At 29.8% G+C, this 17,661-nt stretch overlaps 1 protein-coding gene and 1 long non-coding RNA gene across 2 annotated transcripts; one reads left to right on the top strand and one right to left on the bottom strand.

The window, feature by feature from the left end:
• The first annotated feature begins 1,382 nt into the window (after positions 1-1,382).
• Positions 1,383-1,973, top strand: LOC127100895 (uncharacterized). The gene is made up of 2 exons (XR_007794529.1): positions 1,383-1,527; positions 1,724-1,973. It is a non-coding gene; the product is annotated as an uncharacterized LOC127100895 (long non-coding RNA).
• A 10,677-nt stretch (positions 1,974-12,650) lies between these two features.
• LOC127100896 (sister chromatid cohesion protein PDS5 homolog D) lies at positions 12,651-17,252 on the bottom strand. The gene is made up of 12 exons (XM_051038201.1): positions 17,008-17,252; positions 16,351-16,554; positions 16,023-16,204; positions 15,292-15,418; positions 15,033-15,212; positions 14,906-14,965; positions 13,872-14,807; positions 13,712-13,785; positions 13,585-13,636; positions 13,358-13,476; positions 13,098-13,166; positions 12,651-12,912 (listed from the first exon to the last, which is right to left on the bottom strand). Exons 1-11 carry the CDS (start codon positions 17,137-17,139, stop codon positions 13,139-13,141), a joined length of 2,094 nt encoding a protein of 697 aa, XP_050894158.1. The 5' UTR covers positions 17,140-17,252; the 3' UTR covers positions 12,651-12,912; positions 13,098-13,138.
• Between the last annotated feature and the right edge of the window lie 409 nt (positions 17,253-17,661).

Raw genomic sequence — 17,661 nt, forward strand, 5'->3', positions numbered from 1 at the left:
GATCAAGGGTTTGTTTATTGATTTTTTATTTAAAAAAGGACCGCTTGACGTTGGATCAAGGATTTGATTATTGATTTTGAATGGTGCGCGTTCCTAATGCCTAAGGAGTAGCTATAAAGCAATAAAAGAAAGCAGGTAAATGCGTACATCGGAAAGGGGAGGGGGGTACATGTAAAGTACAAGGGATTGCATGAAATAAACGGAAATTAATTCTAAAATATAGACTAGTCCTAAAACTAAGGGAGCATGCAAGATTGAACTATTTCTAAGCCTAGGGGTAGAATCGTCACTTCACAATTATGGTTAATATTAAATTTCTATTCTTTAAGTAAGTTCTATTTCTAAACTAAATCTAATATTATTTCTAAGAATATTTCTAATGTTTCTTATTAAAATTCTAAACTTAATATTGCTAATTAACTTCTAAAATCTATTAAATCCTATTTAAGACTTTATCCTAAAATTCTAAATCTAATCATATTCTAATTCTAATTTGACAACTAATTAAAATGATTTCTAAATTCTAAAATTAATTTCTAATAATATCTCTAATTATTATTTCTAACAGCTTTTCTAAAATCTTAATCTAACTTAAAGATTCTAATGCTTCTAATTAAAACTAATTAACTCAATGAACCTGGACCTTATATGGACTGGGGTGTATCGGTAATGAGGGAGGTGTAAGCCCTACAACTGAAGGGACAATGGCGATTGGGCCTAGGGCCCAATTTATCCCTTAAGCTACAGCCATGGGAACAGAATTCCCCAAATCAAACGCCTCTGTAACGCGAACGACGCCACTCCACCACTCTCTAGCGCCGGATCTCGTCGGCGGCGACGGCGGAGCGTCACTTAACCACCGACAAACTCGCCTCTCCCTCACTTTAGTTCTGTTCCCAATCCCTTCTCCCTCCACCGTGTTCAAGATCTGGTAACGTCGACAACGTGGTTGCCTCTGTGCTGACATTAATCGTCGGCGGCAGCGGAGAGCAATATCGCCCCAAAACTACGCGATCCGGATCGCCTTGCTTCACTCTACCTAAATTTGCGCTCAAATTCAACGAACCCTTACTCAACAGCATAAATCGACGTCAACGACATAATACCTAAGGCTAGAAATCAGAATCTCACACCACACTCTCCGCTTCGCCTCTCTCGATCCGAATATGTCCCTAACTTCCTCAGATACTCACAAAAAGGAAGTTGAAACCGAACTCCAACGACACGACCTGAAAATCACATATCCAACAGAAATGAAGAAACGATTTAAAGTCTACGCGGTGGCATCAAGACGGCGCACGCATCGTAGAGATGATAGAGGACTTACCGATGATGATGATGTCGTCACACCGGAGAAGTTGATACCGAGGCTTACAGAAACGCTTCCGCCAAGATAACTTGCCCAACGTCCTAGCTCTTTTCCTCCTCTTCTACACCTTCCTTTCCAGCGATTTTGAAGTTGCTACCTGAGCCGTAAATCCTGCCGATTGAAAAAGAGAAGGAATTGAGAGTTTCTTGAAGGTGAAGGTGAATTGAAAAACTCCTTCTGTTAGAACTTCCAATTGGATTTTATAGGGACGAGAGGGTACAAAATTATGTTAGATTTTGTTAGGATGAAGTTAGATTTCCTATTAGTTATCGATTCTGTTTTGCGATATTTTTGCTGTTATTGATTTTTGTGAGGTTGGTTAAATTATGCAGGTTTTTTTTCTTGTTTATGCAGGTGGTGTGCGTTTTGCTTAGCAGCTCTGGTTTTGGCTTTGTGGATTGCAGCTGATGCTAGCTGCGTTGGCTGTTGCAGCTTTTTCAATTTTTCATTCTTTTTATTCTGCATTTTATTTGGATATATGTCAAAATATGTAAAAGGATTACTGGATAAAAATGGATTTGGTGTATTGGATAATTTGGATCAAGAATTGGATTACTAATTGGATTTGGATAAATGTCATGAAAATGGATATGGATATTTGGTATGGACATTGACTAATGGTTTTACAAATTGGTAAAATGGATAGGGATATAAATGGTTCACTAATAAAATCAAGTAAACAAGAAATTCTAGTAATAAAAGAAATATCAAAATTAATTTGTAATCAAAACAATGTTATTTCTAAAATAATCGGCTAAAAGAGAAATGATGAGATATTTTCCTCGAAATCAAACTATATCTCCAAAGTCGATTTAAATCTCAAAAATCAAATTTTGAATTAAATCAAATTTGAACCTTTAAAATCCATTCAAAGCTTCTAGAATTAATTTGAAATCGATGGAAGAAATACGGATCACACGATTAAAAATTCGAAGATTGATGGTTGACCTTGGTCAACTGGTTGACCTTGGTCAGCTGGTTGACCAAAAAGTCAACACAGGCAAAAAATGCGTACTTTCTCATGGACAAACGAATATGGATCATAATATCCTTAACCAAACGAATTATGTCAATGCCATGAATCAATTCAAGTGAATGTTGACCAAACAACTGTTCGTACACAAGATCCTTGAATAGCATGAATCAGGATTTCAATCCATATGATGTGCAATGCCATAAACTTCAATCCAACTCCGATTTTATCAACCACAAACCCTGAATCCATGATACCTGTCAGCAGATGTTAATCATGAATGAATGAATGCACATGAATGAGTACGAATGAGGTTAGATGGATATCAAGTTATAGTCAGACGAAAAAAGCGAAAAGGAGGGTAAATTTTGGGGTATGACAAAGGGTAAGGACAAGATATAGTGATGTTTTGCTAACCGGATGATTGGATGGCTTTTCCGCGTATATATATTTTTAGGGTCATTGTTTAATGATCTAGCTCTTAGTAGTTTTATTTTGGGAACTTTTGTGTAAATTTTGTGCCATGTTATGTTTCTTTTGGGCATGTATGTATATATACACTGTGCTGCTAGGCACTTATGTATTTCAGTACCAGTTTTATACTATGTATAATATGTATTCTAGACATATATTATATGTGGGTGTTACAGTTGGTATCAGAGCAGGTCGTATCCTCGACCTTGCCATGAAATATTATAAGTATTTCTTTCTACCTCATATGTGGGTTATCATCATTGTCCTTGGTGTTATATTCATAGTATTGAGCTTGATCAACTTAATCCTATTTGTATGACATTTAGGATCATGGCTGACAGACGTAGAGGTCGTGGTAGACCCAGAATCCAAAATTCAGACTCTGAACCGTCAAGTTGTAGTGAAGGTTTTCAATGGCCTCAGCTTATGCAACAGATGCAGCAGTAATAAAACCAATTCATGCAACAGTGGAATGGTGGCATACATCCTCAAGGGGTTCCACAAGGAACTGCAGGTGGTAGTTTCCGAGAATTCTTCCGCATGAATCCTCCTGAATTCCATGGTCGCTTGAACCGATGATTTGTGGGACCGATCATGTATTCAGATTGTGTGTTTTTCTATGATGGTGCACATCTCTATTTGGTACGCTTAGATGATTAAGCATTGGGATGTGAGAGCGATGATTCGTGCCTCAATTGGGTTTGAGTCCCAACCACGACGGACGTGGGGGAAAGGTGGACGCCTAAGTGGGTTAGATTCCCATACGGTGAAAGAGACCCTAAGTGGTTAGAGTCCCATACGGGTGACGGTCGCTTGAACTAGGGATTAATCCTCATAGAGGACCCGATATCCACCGGGAAAGTCGAATCATACGAGCATGCAAGAACCGGGTCTGGCTTAGACGTAAGTTCGTTCAGGAATTGATGTTTCATGATCTGAATAATGATCGTGGTTAAGTTGTGAGAACTCAGGTGCATGTTGTCATACATTGCGAGTTAGTTTTCCCATCGCTTAAGTCTTCGTTCCCTTGTTGACTTGAGTTGAATATTGATTAGAAAACCCTGTATAGCTGAGTGGACCCATAAGATAGGGAAGCCACTGAGATTATTATCTCACCCCATGTTGTTAAATATTTTTCAGGTGGTTCTGAGTAGGCGAAGGTTAAGGACAAGATAAAGTGATGTCTTGCTTACCTGATGACTGGTTGACTTTTCCGCTGTGTAGATATTTTTGGGATCATTGTTTAATGATCTAGCTCCTAGTAGTTTTCTTTTGGGCACTTTTGTGTACATATTGTGCCATGTTATGTTTCTTTTGGGCATGTATGTATATGTACACTATGCTGCTAGACACTTATGTATTTCAGTATCAGTTTTACACTATGTATAATATGTATTCTATACATATCTTATATGTGGGTGTTACACTTTTCTATAAATAGAGATATTTGTTAGGCATAAATATATACAAAAATTACTTGTGTCAAGTGTCAAAAGTTATATCTAAGTAATTCTTTTATTTTTCTAGTGCACGAGAATAAATGAGATAACTTTATTCTGTAAAATATTATTGATCGATATGTTTAATGTGAATGTGTGATTCATGTTAAGATTTCTAAAGTATTCTGAAGGGAATTCATCGGATTATCCATTTGCATTCAATTTACCAAAATTGGTGTGACGAATTGAATCTAAAGCTTAGTGTAAACACACGCTTTGGAATTTATTTTGTGCAACTTTCATCATAACATCTTCATTTTCTTCTTATTCATATTTTGTAACAGACCCTCAACACAAGATCTAACAATCTTTAGATTCGATTTTCGATTTTTATCCATACTTTATTTATAATTAGTATTAAAGTACACAACTTTAAAGAATATGATAACAACTTTCAATGATGGTGAAAGGTACACAATTAATTCATAAAATTTTAAAATTGTGGAATTTTAATTTATGTTTTATTTATCACATTGTGGTTTAACTTTAATGGAGAAATAAACATACATCTTTGTTTATTCATACTCATGGTGAAATATACATAATTATATGATTTTCACAAGGACACATGTTAGATTATCATATGATTTATTTTCATCTAATGACCTACTATGACCGATAAACCCATATCATGTGTATCTGTAGGGCGTGTCTATTTTCTAGTTTAAAGACATCAGAATATTCTCTTAAATAGTTGTATCATAGGGAAAATGTTAGAGGAGCAAGTGAGGTATCACCATCTGAAGAGCTTTAGAGGTTGGTTGGTCATAGTCAAGTATGCCTTTATGGTGTATCCACCTCCTAGCCTGCTTCATATCTTAGGATTTGGTTGATCCATTTTCTTGGAAATTGAACTCTATAGTAGTTCTGAACAATTTTATGTGCATGGTTAGCTAGTTTACCAACACATGTGAATTATCCTATCTAAAAATGTGTGAGCAAACCACAAAAGAACATGATCTTAAGCAATTCATCCATGAATTTGAAAGTCTCCCAGATATTTTCTTTTCCTACTTAAAGCATCAATAATCGTTTTTCAAGCCCCCCATGCGCCAAACCTTCCTCCATTCTCATTTGTCATTCCCTTAGAGCTTTTTATAGTATTAATAGATTAATATATTTTTTTTTTATTTTACTCTATATCCTATTTATATTGTCATATTTATAATTAAGCATGCCAAATTAGAATAATAAATCGGTCGCATAACAATAAATCAAACAGCCTAAAATATATACTCCCTCCGGTTTTATTTATAAGCAAAAGTCTTTTAAATTTTTCGGCCTTAAATATAAATGTCAACAAATTTATGCTCATTTAATGTCTTTATTCCAAAATTATCCTTACATTAATTACTTAGATGACAATTTAATTAATGATATATTAATAATTGAGTTATCTTTTTTATATGAAAACAAAAAAAATTAAATTTACTTAACTATCATTCTTAATAATCGTGAAAATTATTATTTTTTTCTTATAAATTAGACTTGAGTAGTACGGAGTATTTTCTTAGCATAATTTTGAGAAAACAATATTATTCACACAAAGCAAGTCAATTTATGATGAGATATAAAAAGAAGTATGTACCTGACAAGTAATTAATGTAATGTTGGTGAGATAAATCAAATATTATATTTTTGATTACGGAGAGTATGAGAAAATTTAGTGCAGCTTTAAATGCTAAAGTTGAGTTGATCTTATGAAAGTATTGACCATTCTCCTCTTACAACGCTCTTTTTTTCATGAAGTTGTTGATTATCCTTTAAGTTTGAAATGCTTACATCATTGCAGCATTATTCAATATTCATGCAATAGTACTAAACATTTAGTTTTATTTTTAAAATTGGGTGACCAGGCTTGAAATAAATAACACTTCTATGAGAGATCTTTAAATTCTACGACATAAATTCATATATATATATATATATATATATATATATATATATATATATATATATATATATATATATATATATATATATATATATATATATATATATATATATATATATACCACATTCTAATCTTACTAAGAAGTTTGCAAAAAGAAATACCAAAATGTGTATCGGAAATTTTAAGACAATTTATGAAATAATTTTAGAATTTGAGTCAAATATTATGGAGGGGAAAAAGAGTATATGAGCTAATTATTTAATAAATCCTTAAGAAGGCTATGATCATAGTTACACCTTTTAATAACTCAACTTTCAAAAAAAGATATAAGCAGGTCAAAGTCTAAAAATGTTTATGTAACTCTAACTCCTTAGGGTGAACAATAGAAACATTTTAAAACATGTTAAATCTGGAAAAGAAAAACAATGATAACTATAATAATTTTCTATCTTAGAGAAATCACACATCCATCAAAAAGAGTTGTACTATCAAATTCTAAAGATATAATTAAAACTCGTGATGTTTTAGTATCTAAACCTAACAAAATTGAGAATAATGATGGCCCTCTTTAAGTCTGAACAATCATGATAGGAGCTACACACAAATAATCTACAAATGAAAATTATATCATCTAGTCTGGATTTTAGTGGAAAATTAAATTTATTAAGTCACACAGAAATATACTTAATAAATCATTTGTATAATGAAATCTAAAATAAAAATCAAGAAATCGACATTCTCGTCATTTAAAACATGAAAGTACTTCTAAATTTTGATATCATATATAATAATGCAAATCATCATACTCAAATATCTAACCTAATAAAAGAGAATGAACAACTACTAACTACAAAAGCGAATATACAACTATAGAGATATTAGTGCCCAAATAAATAATAATTAAACATGAAAGTAGTCATAAAATGATTTTAAAATATACATTTTTGGTTGAGTTTCGAGTTGACAAATCTCAGACCCCTTGGACAATATATTTAGTATGCATGAATCCATCACTCCTTCTCTTTTTAGAATATACATCGTAACTAATCAATATCATACTAGTCGCCTACGATTATATATAATGGATTTGTAAATTCATGAAATTGATCTCCAATCGATGTGGGAATCATATACATACTTAAGCTTTAATTGAAACATAATCATATTGTCCCAGTTCTTATATTAACTAAATAAAAATCATTCGTATAATAAAATATAAAATAAAAGTCAAGAAAACGACATTCTCGTCATTCAAACCATGAAAATACTTCTAAAGTTTGATACCCTATATAATAATGCAAATCATCGTACTCGAATACCCAACTTAGTGCAAGAGAATAAACAAATACTAGCTACAAAAGCATATAAACGATTATGGATATATTAGTGGATATATAAATAATAATTAAACATGAAAGTAGTCATAAAATGGTTTTTGGCTAAGCTCCGAGTTGACCAACCTCAACCCCTTGGACAAAATATTTGTGAAGTATGAACCCATCATGTCTTCTCATTTCATAAGATGGGTCATGACTATTCAATATCACACTAGTCTCCTAAGATGGATCGTGACAAAATATTTAATGGGTTTGTGAATTCATGAAATTGATCTTCAATTGATGTGGGACTCGTAAACACATACACACTTAAGGTTTAATTGAAACACAATCATCTTGTCCATGATCTTATATTAACTAAATAAAAAAATCTTATAATGAAATCTAAAATAAAAGTCAAGAAATTGACATTCTCATCAATCAAACCATGTAAATACTTCTAAAATTTAATATCATCTATGATAATTGCAAATTATCATACTCAAATACCTAACATAATACAAGAGAATAAACAACTACTAACTACAAAAGCATATAAACAACTTGGAGATATTAGTGGACATATGATTGATAACTAAACATGAAAGTAGTCATAAAATGGATTTAAAATGTATCTTTTTGACCGAGCGCCGAGTTGACCAACCTTAGACCCCTGAATAAAATATTTCTTATGTACAAGTCTGTCACGCCTTGTTGTTTATGAAGATGGGTTGTGACTATTCAATATCACATTAGTCGTCTATGATTATATGATTATATTTAATGAGTTTGTGAAATCATGAAATTGATCTTCAATCGATGTGGGACTCGTAAACACATACGCACTTAAGCTTTAATTGAAACACAATCATCTCGTCCAAATTTTAATGTTAACTATATAAAGAACAATAATCAAGACGTATTTATTAAGACTACTATCTACTATCAAAATATGATCATCTATGTCAAGAAAATATATGCTAGATGTGAAACATGATCAAGACATCTTCGAGTATTATCCACCTTAATTAAAGATAACTTACTACCTCCGTTTCTTTATATAAGAGACAACTCATTTTTTAGGTTCATTGAATAATTATTCAATGAACATAAAAAATGAATTGTCTCTTATATAAATAAACGTAGTAATAATGTTTTGTATTAAGTTTGTTTTTCAGAAACTCTTGTACAAATATTTTTTATTGGTTTTAAATCAATAAGTAAAATTAAAATATTAAAATTAAAATTTTTATAATAAATAAAATAAAATCTTAAATAACATGAAGTTCTAGAAGCTTACATAAAAAATTTATGAAATAATTAAGTTAATTCTTTTTCATAAGATATATTTGTTAGTGGTGCTTTATTTTAGGATTAATACATATTTTTTTCTTGTTATTTGGGAGAATTTTGAAAATCTCTTCTTATAAAAAAAAGTTTGGATTTCATTCATAACATTTGAAGATTCCTTTTGTTTTGGATTTTTTTTTTAAATTGTGTTAAATATTAAAAGCTAAAAATTCCATAATTTAATCCCAAAAGGGTTAAACCAAGGACCTTCCCCTCAATAACAAAGCATTTGACTATTGAATAAGACGTTTTGTTTGATTAATATATATATATATATATATATATATATATATATATATATATATATATATATATATATATATATATATATATATATATATATATATATATATATATATATATATATATATATTCAATTATTTCAATTACATTTTTATTTTAATTATCTACCAGTTAGTAAACTAATTGGAAAATGTTTGGGAAGAACCATTAAATTGTGAATTTTGAGTAAGCATAGGGACAATTTCGTAAATTCCACTTTTGTGAAAATCCTTGCACTAACAGTCCATTCCCTTGTTTCCATTATTTTAGCTTCCAAAATCAGAATTGAAACACAAAAGTGAAAGAGGAACGTGAAGTGAAGGAAGCTTCTTGCTCAAACCATTAGTATCTCTACCCATTATGTTTGCATTATTTTCATGTGGTTCTCAAAAGAAGCTAGAGCTTACCTTTCTTATGAATCCGTTATTTTGTTTGATCAAAGTTATGATGTTTCATGTACTTCCATTCAGCTATTTTGTATTGTACATATACTTTTAATGCATATATATGCATATGATGTTTGTTCTCAACAACACAATTCTAACACCTTAATTATTATGATTCTCGACACATAATTAGTATGGGTGTTACACTCTCACTCACACTCACTTACATTTTTATTCAATTATTTTATATTTTATATTTAATAATATTAATTTATAATATAAATAATTATTTCTTATCTAATAAATTATTTATTATATATTTGAAATTAATTACATCATATTTTTAATATAATTATTTTAAAAAATCTAACACATAATATTTCTAAATAAATATTTATTACATAATATATAAATATTATCTTAAAATTAAGTATAATTTCTTTAGATATTTATTACATAATACTAGTAGAAATATATTAGTTTGAAATATATAAACCATATTTGAACCTAGAGACATTCACGCAATGATCACGCCACTTAACTATTAACCCAACTTGTTCTTGTGAAATATACGCATTTAAATGGAGAAATTATATACATAAAAGTATGTTTGAATATTTTAACACGTGTTTAAATAATTTTAAAATATGTTTCAATCTCAGTCATAAGATGTTTAAATTTTTTTTATTATTTAAGCAAGTTTTAAAATATTCAAACACATTTTAAAAATATATTTAAATTTTTAAAAATTTCTTTTGTCAAAACAAAATTCAACAAAACATTATTTTTAAGAACAAATTTTCTTATTTTGTTTAACAATATTCAATTTTATTTCCTTTATAATAGATTTAAAATAATATATTTTTTATAATATATTATTAAAGTAATTTATTTTAAAATAATAGTTATATAGATATTATGTAATAAATATTTATTTAAATATATTATGTATTAGATATTTTTAAATAGAAATAAATTTTAATAATTAAGTAAAAAATGATGGATTGGGTTGAAATTTTATGTTTGCCTACCTGCTCGTTCAACCCTGTCTTAAGTTTGTCTCGCCTTAATCCCGTCAAAAAAGGGACGGGTTGACCCGCCAACCTAGTTATCAATCACTCAAAATATTTATTTGAGTTGGTTGAAGGTTAACTCTTGTTAATGATTCTATTTTATATATTTATTGGTGAATATATGTAATATTTTTTAAGTAAAATTTATTTAAAATATGTTTTATAAAAGTCGTTCTAAAAAATAAGTAAAAAATCTAATTGAAATCTAAAAAACAAGCATATTAATTTATTAAAAACTGATAAATAAATAAATAGGTGTGTAAGTCCGCAGCCCGTCAATCCACCAACTCGTCACATTGACGGGACGAATTAGATTTTTAAGTTCAATTTTATTTGACGAACTTATTCATCCCGCTTCTTTTTTAGCAGACTTAAGACAGGGCGGGTTGGGAGGACGGTCCATTGGATTCAACTCATTAAATTTTTCAATGTTTGTCTTTTATGATTTAACACAAAAAAAAATATTAAAAATTAAAAAAAAAGTCAACGTTAAATTTTATTTATTCTAATGATTGGATTTTGTGAAGAAAACAAATGAGTTAATTTTCAAAAACTAAAAGAGAATTCAAACTTTTTTAATAGAAGTATTTTTTTTCAAATTTGGATAAATGGAAGAGAAAATAATTTTTAGGTGTATCAAATACAAAATATAAATGTTTATTTTAATTAAAACTCACACATATAAATTTTTCTCTCTTTATAAAATGACTTTCTTTTTAGTATGTAAAATTTTTATTTTAAAATAAATATCATTTTTATTTTTTAATACATTTTTTTAATGTATTGATAATTATTATTTTTATTATATTTTTATTCAAAAAAATCTTAACCGACGGTGATTTTAAAAGATATAGAATATCTTTGGCTAGTCAAAAATATATAAGAAAATGACAACTTACTTCATGATTAAACATGTATCTTCTAAAGTGAAAAGTTCATAAGTAATCTCAATCGATCTTACAAATCTAATAAACAATATCATTTACATATTTATAACAAATCACAATTGATACAACATCAATCATTAAATTTTAACCAACACCTCATATTTCATACTTTCCTACTAAAATAAAAGTTCATTTTACAAAAATTAAATGTATAATTCGTCCACAGTTGCAATATTCCTCTTCCTCTGTTGAGAAATTTTTTAGATTAAAAAGTAAATTTAAAACGTAAATTATTTTAAATTTTAACTACTGAATCAAATATATTATCGTAAATACTAAAAATTAAAAGATAATAAATCAAAATAAATCATTTAAATTCAAAAACGTATCTTAAACAATAGAATTAATAGTGCTTTTGTTTTATAAATTAGGAGTAAAATGTAACTATTGAACCAAATATATTATCGTACATAATTTAATATTAAAAATTAAAAGATAATAAGTCAAAATAAATAATTTAATATCAATAACTTATATTAAACAATATAATTAATAATGCTTTTGTTTTATAAGTTAGGAGTAAAATATAACTCGTTAAATTGTAGTTTTAGTTTATTTTCTTATTTAATCACAATGCTAGTTTTTGATTGAAACTTCCGTTTGGTGTGATGAACTTAAAGTTACTATCTAAGTTGGTATTCCATTTTTCATAGATGGAAACTTTAATTGAAATGAGCATATAGAAGATAAATGAAATCAGATTGAAGAGAGTTTGTTGTTTCTTTTCAACTGATCTATATGAGTTGTGACCACATTTATATAAAATTATATTACTAACTAACTTCTAATTAGTAACCACAAATATAGTTAGTAGTAGCCACATATAAAAATTAGCTTGCGGAAATCACATGTAAAATTAGTAGTAACCACAAACAGACTTACTAGTAACCATGTGTGAAATTAATTATATTTGTCTAAACATTTTGTAACTAACTTCTAACTTCTAAAAATGAATTACGCAATTTGAATCAAATGCAAAATGTTCAAAAAATTAAATTTAAAGGCATATTTATCACACTAATCTGATATTATTTTCAGGAGTATATCGAAACTGATTGTAGTTTCATCATAAAAAAGAGAATCTATATCTTCATCAAAACTTCTCTATTTTCAACAAGAATTTGTATCTCAATGTCTCCGGCGTATTTACATTGTGCTACCATAACTAACATATATATATTCCAATATATATGCACATGAAGTACATTCTCCATTCTAACACATTTTCTATAGGATTTAGTTTTCTGACACATTCCCTATAGGTCTATATACTTTTTGATGGGTGAATCACTCTTCATTCTTTTGCTGTTATAGGTGGATCATCGATGGAACCATCAACTAAAGCATACCTGAAACAGCATAAACTTTCATAGACTTCAATAAGGATCTAAATCAACTTGAAAGTGTGTCTAGTATCTAACACTAACAGAACACTTATATTCAATCACTTTCATTTTTATTATTGTATGCGGTGTCTGTGTAAGTGTTTCATAATTTGCTAAATCAAAAGATATTGCCTAGAATGCAGACTTACCTGGATAGAGAATTGATTTATTCACCCTTGAGAGATTCCAACTATGATTTTTCAATGCTTTTTTCTGCTCTGCATGTTATAAAATACATGATAGTATAAATATGCTTCATAAATCAGATAAGAAGCATCAATTGCAAAAAAAAAACTGAGTTAAGGACACCAATGTTAGGATCTTGTAGGCTAAAAAGCATGTTACTGGTATGAAATCCAACATCATTTTGTCTACGATCAGTAAAAGCCTTTAGACAGTCTGTACTTACATATCAGATGCATCTATAGGCTTCAGAAATCTAAGTCCTTCTTGTGGTGAAACATTAAGTAGCTCCCAACGCTCTTTATTCAGATTTAACTGTTCCGTCTCACCATCATCATACAAAATCTATTGAATAGTCATACGGAAAATTAACAAATATACTGATCAGATTCAATCCTTTTACTTCTAAAGTTAAGGTATCCATCATTTAAACACCATAACTCTAAATCTCACCTTGTGCTTTCCTCTGACATGATCATAGGTCTCGACAACACCTTCATAATATCTGAAGAAAAAAATTATAAACAAAGCAAGCAACTGATACAAAGAAAGTGCTGAATAGTGGTATTGAGATCCTTACATCTTGTCCAATGGCCACCAGACTTTGATCCTTTTACCAACCAATGAGTCACCAAGTTTTATTGGTTCATGTCTCTAAACAAATATTAAACAAAAAATATTCAAGAGTTGTATAAACATATAAATCGCACATTAGATACTGACTTAAACTTGTTATATACCTTCATAGCAGACGATTTGTTGAAACTTTTATTAGAAGTAGCAGTTTGTCTCCTCCTTTTTTTAACTTCTATTTGAGAAGCGGATCTTCCCTCGTCGTCACAAAATTTCTCAGAATTTGTGCTAGCAACTATTGATGTAGGAGGCACAACAACTTTCCCATCAAACTTGATAGATAATTTAATTGTTCTAACAGGTGCCTCATGTTTCACTTCAGACTCCTTTGTTACACCAGGGGATTTTGAAGAAGTCTTCTCAAGTAAAGGACTCAAATTATCATCCTTTAACTTCCTAATGCTAATACTTTTCCTTGGCCGCCTTTTTTTTAGGAAGCTTCCATTACGAATGTTATGATTTGTAAGAGAATCATTTTTAGATTCACAAGCATTGCTCACATCTTCAAGATTTGACACTACAATTCCATCAATAGAAGCAGGATTTTCACAAGATAGAAAACTGCCTCCTATATCAGATGTTTTTATAGATGCTTTTTCATTCTTAACCTCCGAAAAGAGTGCTTGGTCGACAGTTTTGGGATTTGACAGTGTTTTACCCTTTGTGGAAGTAGGGCTTTTAGAAAGTGCAAGAGCATAGCCATTATCATGAGCCTTTTTGGATTGAGATGAAATCCAAGAGTGATCATATCCTTCCTCTGGATTCATTAAAGAATTAGGCTTACGAGCTCTCTTTCTTGGAACAATATCCAGTTGAGTTTCAGAGTTCAGTTCCTGAACTAACACTAAATTGCTTGTACTTGTTTTTGGATTTGTTTTTTCGGAGTTTTTAGTACACGAATGCAGTTTTCTTTTTGAACCAAAACATTCTACAACTTCTCCGTTCATAGTAGCAGCACTAGTACTTTGTATATTTGTCTCCATGTCATTTACAATTTGGAAATCTCTCACACAACTAATATCTGTTTCAAAGCCTTTTGTCACCTGATTTTTAGAAATAAAGATAAATGTATTGGCCAATGCTTTGCGAAGGAGAATTTAATAATACAAAAGCTTTCTGAGAATGGAAAAGGATAATTTACGTCAACGGGCTCTTCAGGAGCATCTTTAGGTACATCAAGATTGTTCTCAACTGCTTGAACCTGAAACATTGTAACACAATCATGAGAATTTGAAATTGATTTGAAAGCAGTTTATTAGAAAACATACTAATGATTGATTGTGTACTTGTGATTCAGGTTGATTCTGGCAAATAGAAATTACTATTTGCGGATACTCATCAAGCGTTCTTCCAGAGGATACAACTGCTTGCATTAGATAAGGTTTAAGTTTGACAGCACAATTTGAAATTACTTTCTCCCCCAACGTCCAACAAATAGGTGAAATTGTCTGAGAAAAACCAGATTAACACGGTGAAATTGATTAATAATGCAAACGAAAACACAAGTAATAATGCAAAACATGTTACCTGGTTCTCCTTTTTTACACTATCTAACAAAGGCCTAAGAAGATCCAAGGAAATATCTTCGCTTTCGTCAAGTATCCCGGTCATTACATTCTCCATTGATTCAATTACATTACTCGGATGGTTTGACCTTTAAATTCAGCAAACAATCAATATTTTAGCAATAAGCAATCTACATTTTTGTAGTATTGATGATTCACCTTTATACACACATGTTAAGCAAGTTAATATGTAATTCAGAATAGTGTTTTATTCAATACATTAACAGAAGTTTTTTTCAGTTCTATTGATACTAAGTTTATAATTCATTCAGCATATGCATTCATCAAACAAGTATAACAAAAATCAAATCATTTTCCCATGGCATGTTTGTGATAGGAAATGACTTCGCAGAACCAATATCACAACAATGATTCATGCCCCAAAGATTCAACAATGTTTTACTTTGATTATAAATAACCAAAGTAACAGAAATAATAAAAAACCAAATGGAGGTATTAAATTTCATCTAGGCAAGTTTGGATTACGTAGCAATGATTCTTCATATTGAAGGTGTGTCCAATGTCTAACATTGACGTGACACCAAGATATGTAGTTTCGTTCTTTCATTCAATTTTCTCTACATAAACCAGAAGTAACATGAAAATTTACTTATAATTCTCTGATATCCGTGTACGCGTCAGTGCTACATAAACCAGAAGTAACATGAAAACTTATGTTGTAAGGGCACTAACCTTATAATTCTCAAGAAATGTCGAAACATCTCCATAACCAGGTCATCACACTCAAGGTCCAGCATGATCAAGAACATCTTGATCTTTGAAAAATTTTCAAGTATGCTAATTGCTTTTTCATATCTGCGGCCAGATACATGTGACAATTTTTCAAAAGCTGTCACGGCAAGCTTCAAAAATTCCTGTCCATCAAGAAATGAGATGCTGTTTATGTACAACTTGAACAACAAAAATACGATTACAAAATATTATACTCATCATCTATAATATATAGTATCCTTGAATTTATAATTGAAAAATGAAATTTACATCAAGTTAAAACAAGTACCTTCATGTTTTCATCATCATAAGGGGCATTTGGTGCTGTAATTCTTGCAATTTCAGTGAGACAAGCTGTAACCGAAATCTTAACATCCTCGTCTCTGTGTCTCAAAAGCTCATCGGAAATCAGTGTCTTCATTGGAAGCACAAGTGATCCTTGAATTAGCTTGGGTGGATCATGATCCAAGTTTGATAATACAAGCTCCAATTTCTAAAATTTAGAATCATCAAACAGAATGGGGACAAAAATCAGAACTCAACAATCACTCTTGTAAGAACAGAAGAACAATTCAAGATATACAATTGAATTCATGACAAACAAATCCAGCAGAAACATAAACACATATCAATAGATATGCAAATCAGTACAGAGGATAAAAGATCAATTTGTAAATCACAAATCCAGAAAATAGATATATGTTAGAACAGAAACCCTAGTTCAAATTAAAAAAACTGATACGAAAAACGCGAACAAATAACGAAATTTGATCACATAGTTCGGCCAATTGTACCTACATTTACCGATTAGAACTTGTATTTAAATCATAATTATCAGCAAAGTATGAATCAATCATAACCAACAAGATAGTAGTATTAAGAAAAGCAATTGAGCAAAATTGATGACACTAAAATGAAGCAGATATCAAAAATGAATAGAAATTACATCAAGTAATTGAAGAAGCTGATCAACAGAAGACGTCAAGTTCTTGGAAAGCTTTCTTCCAACATTTCTAAGCATCTTCACTGTATCTCTATCATCATCTCTCCAAACAAGTCTATCAGTACAACAAGTCATGTTTTGCAGCACACAGTTACACTAAAATTAAGACTTTAAAACCCTAAAAAAAATTCAATAAAATTCAATTTGAGTTTATAGCTAAGATATGCAATCAAAAATTTAAAAAATTCTCTGTTTTTTTTACTAGTTTTAGATTTCTAAATTCATATACAATGTATTTGCCATATCAAAATTTCTTTATAAAATAATTTTTTATTCTTTTTCATCTGTGTTTCGGTTGGACTAATAGCAGGAATACTCTTATTTTTAACTTTTATTAATATTCACTTTTTTATTTATGTGTTTTCACCCAATAAAAAAATATATGACTCGGTGTGTTGGAAAGTGAGTTAAAAAGAGAAGTGTTGTTGTTTTGGATTTCCCACTAAGATGTCTATGAGAGTACTCATAAAAAAGTGAATATTAAAAAAATAAAAAAAATATATTCCTAGCACTAATCCAACCAAAACACATATGATGAATAATAAAAAGTTGTTTTATTAAGAAATTTTAATATGGAAACCTAATAAAATTGATGAA

Source organism: Lathyrus oleraceus, chromosome 7, assembly GCF_024323335.1.
Source record: "Lathyrus oleraceus cultivar Zhongwan6 chromosome 7, CAAS_Psat_ZW6_1.0, whole genome shotgun sequence".
Taxonomy (NCBI): Eukaryota; Viridiplantae; Streptophyta; class Magnoliopsida; order Fabales; family Fabaceae; genus Lathyrus; species Lathyrus oleraceus.